Source organism: Myotis davidii, unplaced genomic scaffold, assembly GCF_000327345.1.
Source record: "Myotis davidii unplaced genomic scaffold, ASM32734v1 scaffold221, whole genome shotgun sequence".
Taxonomy (NCBI): Eukaryota; Metazoa; Chordata; class Mammalia; order Chiroptera; family Vespertilionidae; genus Myotis; species Myotis davidii.
The window spans coordinates 1323520-1336376 of NW_006293349.1; the positions used below are offsets into that span (position 1 = coordinate 1323520).

The following is a 12857-nucleotide window of genomic DNA, read 5'->3' on the forward strand; positions in this document are numbered from 1 at the left end:
CGGCCACGGCAGCCGCTGCCGCCCATCAACGTGCCGGGCATGGTCCTGTACTCCGACGACGACGACAGCGAGGAGATAGACAGGATCGTGGAGAACGCGCTGGACTCCTCTCTGAGGAACGAGAGGGCGAGATCACGGGAGCAGGACCCCGAGTGCTGGCTCACAGGGAGGAGCGCGCGTTTGGGCAGAAACAGCAAACTGCCCCCACGGCCCGCTTCTCTCAGAAGCAAAGTCGTGTTTTGTGAGGGATCCAAGACCGAGGGGTCGAGTGTTCACAAGAAAGAAGTTTTAAAGGGAAAAATCTGCTCGAGTAAAGACACGCTGACCTTCAGCCAAGACCAAAGGCACCAAATACAAGAGGCGTCGGCAAACGTGATCAAAGGCATTTTGACGGAGATGCTCAAGGAGCAGCCTCCTCCTCCGCACCCCTCGGGCGGGAGAGCCGGCAAGGACGCCGCAGTCCTCCTCTCCGGGAAGCCTCGAGGGCTGCCGGCTCAGGGCCAGTGGGACCAGCTGTTCTCCGTGGGAGAAGTTAACACGGTGGCTCAGGACATAACAGAGGCCGTGATCCACATCCTCCACGAGGCACTGAACCGCATCCCCGGCACCCCCAAAAGTTCCACCCTACCCGCGAGGCGTCAGACTCCGCGGGGCCGTTCCCACACTCCCGACGTGGCCAAAGAGGCGCCATATAAAAAACCTTTGAACATATGGTTTGACAGTGAGAAGAAAGTGAAGTATTTGTCTTCACTTGACGTAGGCCCTGAAACCCCTTCCCTGTTCGGGTCTGAGGCATGTGAGCCGAAGGCTGTAGATGACATCTCGGGGGACATCATCGACACGGTGTTCAAGAAGCTGAAGGGACTCATTTACCCAAAACTGCACGTGGGCTCCACACCGCCCTGCACAGAGCCGTCCTCGCTGCGCCATCAGCTGAGCGCCTACACAGAAAAGCCAGAGCCCGCGGGAAGCCGACGACAGCAAGCCCCTCCGAGGCAGAGAGTTCTCGGCTGACACTGACGACGCGGATCTCAGCAAGGACACCAAGGCCTCCCCATTGCTGACTTGCATTTGCGAGATGTTGTCAAGCGCACATTCCGACCGGAGCAGCGTCTCCCTCCCTCCCGATGAGCCAAGGCCTTCGGTGGCGTGTGGGCCGGACGGTATTGGCAAACCATCCACGCTTCCAAGTCGGCAGGAGAAACAAGCTTTTTACCAATACTTGGCGACTCCATGTGCCATCCACAGCGACCCCCGTGGAAAAGACCTCAAAGACAAGGGCAAGCTGCAAGTGCTGGACAGCATTGGGGAAACCCTGTACGAGCTGCTGTGCAAGCTCCTGGGCGCCCGCCCGGAGGGCCAGCCGCCCCGAGAGAAGGCGAGTGAGAACCGGGGAGTGGCCACGAAGCTGCAGCCTAGCCTCCAGCTCCTCTCCCAGACCATCCTGGACGGCATCCTCGCGAAGCTGTGCAGGGTCGACGCGGACACCAGCTGCGCGGGTTCTGGGATGACAGCTGCCTCCGAGTGCCCGGATATCGATAACCTATCGTTCAAGTCGATCATTGAGGAAATGGCCAAGTGCACCGACATCATCTCCGGCATCGTGTCCAGGATGCTGCGGGAGAGCAACAGAGAGGAGACGGACAGGGACGCGAAAACCGTTGCTCCCGGGCCTTGCAAAACAAGGAGCACGAGGGAAACGCATCCAAACAGCCTGACGGCCATGGCCACCGACATCCTCAACGGGGTGTTTGCGAAGCTGGAAGGGTTTGCCAGTGGCAACCTAGGAGCCCTGGACCCCATCAGCAAGGGACACAAGACCCGCGCCCAGGTGGACCTGCAGCGCGACGGCGCCAGTGAGGCCGTGGACGCCTGCGAGGAGCTGCTGCGCTCGGCGCTGTACGTGCACGCCAAGAAGGCGTCCGGCACCATCCTGAAGGCCATCCAGACGGAGCTCGGCGGGAGCCCCGGGGACCTGCGGGCCAGCACCAAGAGCCCTTCCCCGGAGAGACAGCTTCTGAAGAACGTGATCAACTTGATTTTAGACGTGGTGTCCCCAGATGTGCTGGACGACCCCGAATCCGAAGAGAGAACCATGGAATCCTGCGGGTACCGGCCGACCTACGGGAACTTCCTGCCCGGAGGGGCCGAGCCAGACCCGTGTCTAGAAGACGCTGCGCCTGCGGAGAAGGAATTCGGAGCCGAGGGAACCCTCCCGAGGGGAGAAACGCAACCCGGTTCTCTGAGGCAGTGGGTTCTGGAAAGGACCCTAAACAAAATCGAAGGGAAACTGAAGGAGCCACAGAAATCTCCCATCGTGCCCATCATCAGGAACATTTTGAACGAGATTTTCCAAGGGGCTCTGGTCAACCAATTAAACGTGCTTTCTCTCTCCTGCCCTCCGCTGGGGGGCGCCCCGCATGAGGTGGGTGGCGAGCCGCTGGCGCCGACGTGGGTCCCCTTCATCGACCAAAGGACGGGCCCCTTGGTGTCCGAGGCCGACGTCACCATCGTGGTGGCTGATGTGGTCACGACTGTGCTGCATAAGCTTTACGCAGCGGCCATGACGCAGAGAAACGCTGGTGAAAACAGGTACAAAACCATCACCTTTTCAGCGAATGTTTCTTTCCACGTCCCCGCCTGCGCGGAAGAGTCCTCAGTCGCTGTGCTGGATGGGAATCCGTGTCCTGTCCCGCCCAGACTCAACGCCAAAGGAAACGTGGCTGAAGACATCATCCAGGAGATACTGACAAACCTAGAAACCTTCGCTACTTACAAAGTAAAATCTCTCTTTTGTCCCCAAATCAAGTTCACGGTCCCAGTGGCTTTCCCTGTGCAGCCAGGTAGGAGCATTTTGAGCAAAGCGTTGTCCGCCAAAGGCCTGTATCCAGATGATGGGTTTTCTCCCTGCTCCGTGGATCATTTTCTGGAAAGTACCAACTCGTGCCAACTTTCTTTAAACAAACTAAACACACATGCAACAGAAGTGGCCAGGAAGATTTTACAAGGCATCAAACACGAGTTAGATAAAGAAAGGGAAAGTCCTTTCTTAACACACAACATCGTGGTTTCTGAAGGGATCGCAAGTCAGATCGTGAACACGGTGTTAGAGATCGTCTCGTCCAGAGGCAAGTTTGACAAACACGATTCCGACGAAGAGCTTCACTCAGGTCTGCAGGAAGGCGTCATTGAGAGGATGTTCAACAGGACTGAGTATCGCAAAGGGCTTCAGTTCCAAATACAGGATGTCATGGAAGGCATCCTGTGCGACATTTATGAAAAAACGCTGCATCAAAACAACCTGGCCTTCGCCACGCCCACGCCGAGAGGCCTGCCCGCCGGGGAACACCCAGCTGCCGACGCCGGGCTGTCCCTGGAGGGTGCCAATGCGATCGTCCCACCACTTTCTGTCCCCAAGTCGGACGTCATGCTGATCTCCAACGACATCGTGGACCTTGTCCTGCATAACCTCAGCTCCGCTGTCACGCTCGGCACAAAACCAGAGCACGCTCCCCCGGGCCGGCTGCCCCTTCCCTCCTGTGACGTGTTCCCACAGATAGGGTGCCAGCTGCCTCCGCTCACGGGCTCACAGAGCAGAGGAGACACAGAGCGTTTTTCATCGTCAAACAATGTGAGGCCCGCGTATGCTGTGGCGAGTCAGATAACTGTGGTAGGGAGGGAAGACCCCACAAGGCCCGCCCCTGACCCCTGTGAGGAAAACGCTCACTTCATCACCAAAACGATCGTCAACCAGCTAGAATCTTTCGCCACCAAAAGAATAGACTCATTAATTACTCTTGCTTCCCAGCCCACAGAGCAGTCCTTTGCTAGCCCTGGCCTGGAGCCCTGTGAGCCCGAGGACAGCGTTTTTCGTGAGCCAAGCCAAAGGGCGTCCAATGTGAACGTCCTGAAACTATCAACGGAAACTGTTCTCAGCCACAAACTTGCAGATCCTGCGTTTCTGAGTTACGGACAAAAACGGGGATCCACCATTCACCTCTCCCAAGCCAGCCTTAAGGAATACGCGGACGTCATCGCCAGTGTCATTCTGAAGCTTATTAAAAACGACTTGGACCTGGAAATCCAAAGGGCATATCTACATCCAAACAATATCTCCTTCCAGGAAAACGTCATTGTGAGTGAGATTGTCAACAACACCTTAAAGGTTTTGAACGCTAAGAGGTCTGTAAATGAAGTTCAGTTTTACACAAAAGACCATCCTGGCGCATTTGCACCGTTAGCTGTACCCAAGGAAATGCTGTTAGGACAAAGAGAGCTGGACCAAAACACCAAGTTATCTCTGTTTTCACAGTACCCATTCGAACAAAACCAGCGGGCAGTGGGGAAGGAAAGCCAGAGCGTTGTTTTGGAGGAAATATTTATGAGAGGTGGGGAATCCAAGCAAAAAGAAAGGGCTGCCTTGCTCGCTCCAGTGAGAGAGGTTTTAAGGAAAGTGCACCAACAAGTAATGAAAACCAAAGGCCACCTGCCTCCATTCAGTGAAGCCCCCCAGGCGGCATCTAGCTCTAAAGCTAAAACATCAGACGTAACGCACAAAACCTTCGTCCAGTCCCACATTAATGGCGTAGCCAACGACATAGTCGAGAGTGTGTTGGGGGAAATGTATGCGGTGGTTGTGACCTCCTTACATGAGAGTCACCAAAAGGAAACCTTCGAAGACAATGGCACCTTCCCTCAGCCACCGCCGTGCGTGGGAGAAGCGAAACAAGCCGGGAGAGGAAGTAATTCCACGGGGTACTTGATGCCACGGGCCTATCCTTCCCCAGGCGACCCAAACACCCCCCTGTTTGAAAGCAGTTTCCAGCAGCACTCGCCGCTGCAGGTGGGGAAGGAGTTGGTCCAAACGGTGCTCGATAAGATCACACAATTTGCCTCAGTTTACCTGGAAGAGGCCCCTGAAAGATGTGCTGATGAGCTGCAACCTCAAAGGCTCCAGAGCCTTAAAGTGAACCTGAAGGGCAGCCTCCAGCCAGGTTTTAAAACAAGTGTAAAAGCAAAGTCAAAAGTGACTTCTCTGCCTAATTTGAAGACAAAGCTGCCCCTGGGCCCTGGTGGTGCTAAGGCCAGAAGCAAGACCAAGGTGGGGACCGGGGAGAGGCCTCCGAAGAGCAGCCAGTCCAAGACCTGCCTGGGGCTGCCGCACACGCTCACCGCCGGGGACGCCAAGGGCAGGCGGGGCGCCAGGCTGCCCGCCGCAGACCTGAGGGCGCACGCCACGTACGTGACCAGCGTGATCCTGGAGACGACCGTGACCGAGTTTGAAAAGGCCACGCAAACGAGAGCCATGGTCAGTGTGAAGGCGCTGCCGTTTGACCAAATCGGGGCAGCAAACAGGATCGTTCGCGCCGTCCTGCAAGGGGTGTGCGCACCGGGCAGCCACAGCCTGGCCGCTCCGAGCACATTCTCGGCTCCGGCCGACCTCAAGCCTTCCGTGGGGCGCCCGGGCGCAGGGGGCTTCGCCGAGACGCAGGCCTGCTTCTACTTGGAAAATGTCTCTTCCCAACTCGAGCAGATCTTTCCCAAGGACGGGATATTTAAAAAAATGTTTGACAAATGGCAGGCAGAAGCAAATGACATGGAAAGTGAAAAATGTAACTTGCTGGTAGTGGCTGAAAATGTTTTGACTGTCATTTCAATGAAATCGAAGGAATTGGAATATTACCTTTCCTTCTTAAATCTGACGCACCCCGAAGACTGGGAAAGCAGGCTCCATCACCGCCTTCAAGGAACGTCAGTGCGAGCGGAGGCCACCAAGGCACAAATCAGTATGTTCTCGAGGGAAATCGTGGAAATGCTCCTTGAGAAACTACAGCTGTGCTTTCTGTCCCAGATACCCGCCCCGGACAGCAAGGAAACTCCAGCACGTAGGAAGGAACACGCCGCTCAGAGCAAACACGGCCTTCCGGCCAAGGACGTCCCCAGCGGTGCGCCCATCTACTACATGGACGCAAAGGACCACATGTCCCTGGGCTCCACCAAGCAGGTTGTCCTCGACATTGTGGAAAGGGTGCTGGGCATCCTGGAGGCGTTTGTAGACCTGCAGTTCAAACACACCTGCAAGTACGAATTTTCCGAAATAGTGAAAATGCCGGCAGAAAACCTGTTTCCGGCCCAGCAGAGGCTGCTAAGCGAAAAGATGCTGCCCGAGCTGCAGTCGCTGAGGAAGCCTGCTGATGACTGCAGGCGCAGTGCTCTGATTCCCAAGGAAAATGTGCAGCACGTTTTTCTGCAGGTCCACTCGTTCCATTCAGAATTGCTTACCTGCGCTGTGTCCATCACCAGCGACATGCTGGGTGTCCTCAAGGACAAGCTGGACAAGGAAATAGGCCACGCGGAGCCGCCGGGCAGCGCGCTGCCGGAGAACGTGGCGGCGAGCGAGATCATCGGGGCGCTGATGGACCAGTGCACGCACGTCAGCGAGTCTCTGATCAGAAACCTCCCCAGTCTGTTCCCAGGAGTGGAAAACACCTACATTGTTAATCATCTTGCCTTCGCCACTGATATGAAAATCCCCAAGTCAAAGGAAGTTCATTTTGGGAACGGGCCTCCTCCACGGGTTCGCATTCCTGGTTTGGTGTTTGATCCTGAAGACGACACGAAGAAAAGGTGCAGGGGCCCACCCAACGTAGCTTCCTATGCCAGAGCCCCCGGGGAAGGCCCAGGCAGAAGCTCAGAGCCCAGGGAAAGGCCTGACTCAGGGAATGCGCCATCCTCCTCTAGAAACCAGGGCCCAGACCACGGCCCCAGGGAATGGTCATTTGATCAAGCCACGCCCGAAGGCAGTATCTTACAAAAACTGACTAAACGGGTGACTGAGTCCACAGAAGAAGCATTGAAGCAAGGCCTGTCCTTCATAGAAATGCGAAAAGCTAAAAACCCAAAAGTGTTTCATTATGGGACCCCAAAGCCCGTTGGTGGGCCTAACCAAACTCAGACAACTGTTTCTCCACTCAAGATATGTTTAGCGGCAGAAAATATTGTCAATACTGTGTTGTCAAGCTATGGGTTTCCTAGTCAACCACCCATTAACGAAAGCACAGAGAGGATGAAACCATTTTTCACGTCCACACCAAGCCCTGCAGGACAAAAGGGGGAGAAGAAAAGTGTGTCCGCCACGTGGGGTGACAGGACCCGCTGCGTCCCCAGGGGAAGAAGCAAAAACCCAGAAGCCAGCAGGGGAGACTTTTCTTTATTGCAAAAGTGGGAGAAGAGCGACCCAAAGGTAAAGGCTGTGAAAGAATCTGAAGTCATTGCTTTCGCTGATCATGAGCTGGGTCCAAATGAAATCAATTTGGTAGCAAGACATGTAACCACATGTGTGGTCACATATTTCCAGAACTTCAAAACCAGAGGTAAGCGAAAAAGAGAACTTCCTTTACAGGTTGACATAATTTAGAAAAAGAACAGTCAGATATGTTTAAAGGTCTCTAGAGCAGTGACGGCGAACCTTTTGAGCTCGGCGTGTCAGCATTTTGAAAAACCCTAACTTCACTCTGGGGCCGTGTCACATATAGAAATTTTTTGATATTTGCAACCATAGGAAAACAAAGACTCATATTTTTGATATTTATTTAATATATTTAAATGCCATTTAGCAAAGAAAAATCAACCAAAAAAATGAGTTCACGTGTCACCTCTGACATGCGTGTCATAGGTTTGCCCTCACTGCTCTAGACGGAGCTGCATGGGCCATCTTTCTGAAAACAGCCTGGAGATGGGGACTTGGTACTTCTTACTGTGTCAGGACCCTGACAAAGAGTCGAGCATTCACATGGTTGGAACCTGAAAAGGTGTGGTGTTCAGTTTCCCGCATCCTAGATGAGAGATAATGGGACTATGTGAGAGCCGGCGGAGCACAAGGCATGAGCTCCAAAGAGTTTTTAAGATTCTCGTGCATGCCTTCTTCATGCCAAAGCCACAGTTAGCGGATTGCAGGTTAGCAACTCATCTTTTCATGGTGTACAGTTGACGTCTTTGCCATTATTAGTCACAGTTTGTGAGAGCAGTGGCATTCAACATCTGGGGTTTTTTTGTGTGTGTTTAATATATCTTTATTGATTTTAGAGAGGAAGGGAGAGGGAGCGAGAGATAGAAACGTCAATGATGAGTGAGAATCACTGATCGGCTGCCTCCTGCAAGCCCCACACTGGGGATCCAGCCTGCAACCCAGGCATGTTTTCTGACCAGGAATCGAACCACGACCTCCTGATTCATAGGTTGATGCTCAACCACTGAGCCACACCCGCTTGGCTAAACACCTGGTTTTGTTTGCATTGCAGTATTCTTAAATTCCTTTTAGGTGAAGTACTATAAACATATTCTTACAAAGGTATTTTCACTCCCTTTCTAATGTTAGGTTGAACCACATGTAGTAGCCATTCTTGCATGTCCAAACCTGTTGATTATTGGCAATTTCATAAAATGGAATCTAATAATACTGTAATAGCTCTGAACTGGATCAATAATTCTAGTTACCAGGAAGCTACATCGCCAGTCCAGATACATCACTTGCCCGACATTCAAATATGAGAGCACATACTACCAGACCCGCCACCTGCAGGCAGAGATCATTCTCCGGCCTTTCTTCTGAGGTGCGCAGTGTGTAACTGCAGCTTCAGGCTCCTAAACGGCCTGTCCCCGAGCAGGGCCTGACCGAACTTAATAAAGGAAAACAAAGCAACAGAAGCAGATAGAGGACTCCATCCCGTTGGTGCCTGGTGCCTCCCAGGGAACGCACTCACGGTCCTTCTTTCATGTGGAATATTCCTTCCTCGCTCCCTCCATCTCCACAGGGGACCCGCTTTCAAGCAGTCAAAGCTCAGCTAAACCCCTCCCACCTCCAGAGACCTGCCTCCTCCCACACCTGGGGGGTAGACAGGGGACTGTGTCCTGAGGGAGCTCTGAGAACCAAGGCTGGCGCTCTGACCAGCCCTCCAAGAAGCTGGCCACCCCAACCAGGTGTATGGTTTGCAGTAAATATCTTGTTGAGTGGGAGGAAGAAGGGACTCCTACGCCTGGCTGGGTTGGCCTTCTGTTTTTGTGACAACCTACAACCCAGGGGTTAGAAAACTACTGCCATGGCCACAGAGCCCCACACCTCTGCAGTGAGCACAATCCTACTTCATTGTGTTCTTATGCCCACTCAACTCCTTAGTTTCCTGAGTGACACACAACAGACCACGAAATGTTGTGACTCAAAACATGTCCTCAGTAATCATATGAGGCCCCCATATAACACTGTGCACATGCTAGGATGTAAAACTCAACTCGAAACTCATTTTTCTGCCCTAGAATTTCCAACTTCTTAAAGCCCGTAACTATCTAAGCAAGTAAGAAATCAACACTTGACTTAGAATTTTAATTCTTCGTGGTTAATTTTCTCAACTTTCTGGCTAAAATTATGATTCCACAAGGTGTGAAATAAGTATCAGAAGAAAACCCAATTTTTTCTTGACTAAATTTTTCTTTTTCTTTAGTGAAGTGTTCCAAAGGTGAAATTCATATGTAAATAATTACCGATACATTGAATTTTCCGTATTTCTCTTAATGCATGCTACAAATTATGTTTTCTTTTTGAAGTGTCCAGTGAGAAGAGGTCTATTGTTTCTGCACTGTCAAAGAAAACATACGAGTCAGAACAGCGTCTAAGAAGCATATATAATGATTCTTCGCTTTGCCAACTTTGTGAACATCTCACTGAGTCTGTCATTTGCCATTTAATTTCGAGCATTTCTGATGGCATCCGAGGTGGCAGAGAAAGTGCGAAGGCATGGGAAAGCCAAAATTCAGGATGTAACAAGATTATTTCTATTGATTCTCAAGTATTTGAAAACAGGTCGATTTCTATTGGAGAACTTGCTTTAAGTATTTCTGAAATCATTACTAAAATCCTTTGCAATAGTAACATTATAGAGCCTGACATTGCACAGCAAATGTTTTCTTTAAAAACAAAGTACATTTATTGCCCAGGAGTCACTGCTACTGACTTTGACCATATTTTCCAGGATCTCTTAATAGGAGTGATTCACGTACTGTCCAAAGTGATAGGAATAACTCATCACCTTGAAAGCAATGGAAGAAGTAAACCATTGTCCATGCTTAGAAGCAATAGTGTGTCCATGGGCAACAAAACAAACACCATGAAAAGACAGATAAGTTGCAGAAACTGGGAATCATCTACTCACCCAGATGAACGTCCCATTCAAAATGAGAAATTAAACTATCTGGCACACAAGTTAGACAGTATCGTCAGTAGCCTGAAAACGCGTGAGTCCAAAGAGGTGGTCAATAAGGTCTTCAATATTGTTTTAGATTTATTTTTACCAGATGAACGCAGAGGTGAGGCTGTGGATTCTCATGAAAAAGCAAGAAAACCTTTATCGTCCTCAAGTAATAACTTAGGGCTCACCCCCAAATCCGTTTTTCTTCTCAATGTCGTGTGTGAGAAACTTATCAGAACGCTTTTGGAAAAATGCACCAACACTGCCTTTCTCGATCACGGCCCTCTTTCTGATGAAATGTCTGCAGAAGAATGTCAGCTTTTAAAAATGCTTCAAAGTGTAGAAGACGAGGGCTTTGGTGACTGTAAGGGGGCAATGGGCTGTGAACAGTCCCAAGGAGATTATATGTCAGATCTTTTGGAAAATCTGGCAGAAATGGATACAGATGTGTCGCCATCGGACTCTATGCTCACCCTCGTTTCCCACACCTTGGTGAAGTCCCTGATGGACAAACTCTGTCACAATACTGAGCTCCCTCACAGCCCGCCCAGTGCAAGCCAGCACCTGAAGGGTAGAACACAAGAAAGACAGTCGGGTCTTATAAAAGCAAAAAGGCCAGAATTAGCAGGATTCAGACAAGGTAAAGGTTCTGCCGGCTTCACCAGCTGTGACAGTCGCGCCCTGACCAGATCCCTGAATCTCTCCAGCAAGGTCCGCTCCAAAACCCAGGCACCGTTTGGCAGGAAGTGTTCAGTAAGCTCCTCTTCTGTGACACCTCGCAGGAGGCAGGAAACAGCCATCCATAGCAAGCTACACCTGGGGAGTAGGAGCACCGGTGTTTATTCGGCCACATTTTTGGAGGAAATCATTTCAGAACTGTTTTTCGATCTCTCCACTTCCCTGTGGGGCAAAAATGAAAGCATCACGGAGGCCCAGCTCAGTGAGATGAACACACTGCTTGTCCACAACGTGGTGCGGGAGTTTGCGCGCGCGCAGATCGCTGTTCTGCGGAATGTGGAGGAGAGGCTGTGCTTCCCGCCAGTCCAAAAGGAAAGGGTACGTAGGGTTGTTGACTCGGTTTACCCCGACGTTTTGCAGAAATATCAATTGAAGGTGACCTGTGGTGTGAATCTGGCGCATGACAACTCCTCACTAGCAGGACAAATAGCGAACGGCATACTGTTAGAGATCGTGGACTACCAACTCCCACCCTGCTTCCGGGAGAAGCTCAGCCCGACCTCCTGCTGCCCCCTTGAAGCGGAAATCATCCTGCAGAAACTACAAAGGGCCCTGAGAGAATGCGCTTCCAGATCCAGGTCTGCGGGAGGCTACAGCACCAGGGTGTCGCACTCCTTTCTAGAGGATATCATCAGGAGGCTTCTCGCCCAACTCACTGCTCCACCCAGTAGGGCTTCCTCTCTGGGGAGAAAAGAGTTCATGAGTTCAGACTTCAGTGAAATGTCTAACTGTATCATAAATAAGGTTCTATCAGCCATTTCAAAACACAAAATTTGGCTCACTATATGTGACAATCCACAGCTATGTGCAGGGAAAAACACCCAGAAGATGGTGGATTCTGTGTATCGGAACATTATGCAAATGCCTGATTCTCTCATCTCAATCCAGAACAGCCTGGTGAGCCGAAGCCCAGTTATGGTGGACCGAATAGCCAGTTTTATTATCCAAGAGATTATTGAAAACCATCTTCAACCATTTTTGTGTGAAGAAGGTTTGCACCGTCCAAATACTCCACTGGATGCAGTATCGAACATGGTTAAACGGGTCCTCAGTGAGGTCACAGAGTCGCACAGGCCCAAGAGGCCCTCCCCCTCAGGTGTTCGCCCTGACACATTCATAGGGGAAATTGTGGCCAGACTTGTATCAAAGATATTCAGCTCCAAGCAGAACACTGACAATGAGCTGGAAAACATGACACAAAAAATAGTGAACTCGATAACCACCCACTTCAACAAACCTACAACTCACATCCTCAGTGGCGGCAAGAAGGGCGCCTGCCCCTCCGTAGGCACAGACATGGTGGATGAGCTCGTGTCCTCTGTTTACAGAAACGTGTTACAGCAGCACGGGCTAGACCCTGAGGCTGACAGGAAGTCTGAAGACAGCGAGACTTTTGTGGAAAACATCACCAATTTAACTGTAGCGGCCATTTCTGATTACCTTCTTCACCCGCTGTTCTCTGGCGATTTGTCATCTTCCTGTTCTATTTCCACAGCTGAGAACATCATCCAGGACATCATTAGTAACATCAGCAAACCCACCATGCCAAGCCCGAGTTTATCTCCATATAATACCTTGCTGCCATACACGCTTTTAGAAGACATGATCAGAGTACTATTATCTAGAATCTTTTCTTCTGCATCCGACTTTGTTCCAAACACAGAAACTCTAAAAGACAGGTCAAGAGTGAATTTCAATGAAATTGCTTCAAATATAATCAGTGATATTAGGATGAAAATTTCTCAACATGACATCCAGTTCTCAAAAGATGATGAAGAAACCAAGTTTGTTTATTCAGAAGATGATGTCCAGCACCTTGTGGACTCCGTTTTCGAAAACATTTTACAAAATTCCGAGTCTCAGGAATCGGTTGAACAA

General features: G+C 50.9%; 1 protein-coding gene across 1 annotated transcript in view; it reads left to right on the forward strand.

Annotated features, from left to right (window-relative positions):
- FSIP2 (fibrous sheath interacting protein 2) overlaps positions 1–12857 on the forward strand; it is a 52838-nt gene that overhangs the window by 22307 nt on the left and 17674 nt on the right. The window contains exons 10-13 of the mRNA XM_006767091.1: positions 13–885; positions 950–4897; positions 4958–7373; positions 9601–12848. Of these exons, the coding sequence (XP_006767154.1) occupies positions 13–885; positions 950–4897; positions 4958–7373; positions 9601–12848 (10485 nt within the window). The remainder of the gene's footprint in view (positions 1–12; positions 886–949; positions 4898–4957; positions 7374–9600; positions 12849–12857) is intronic.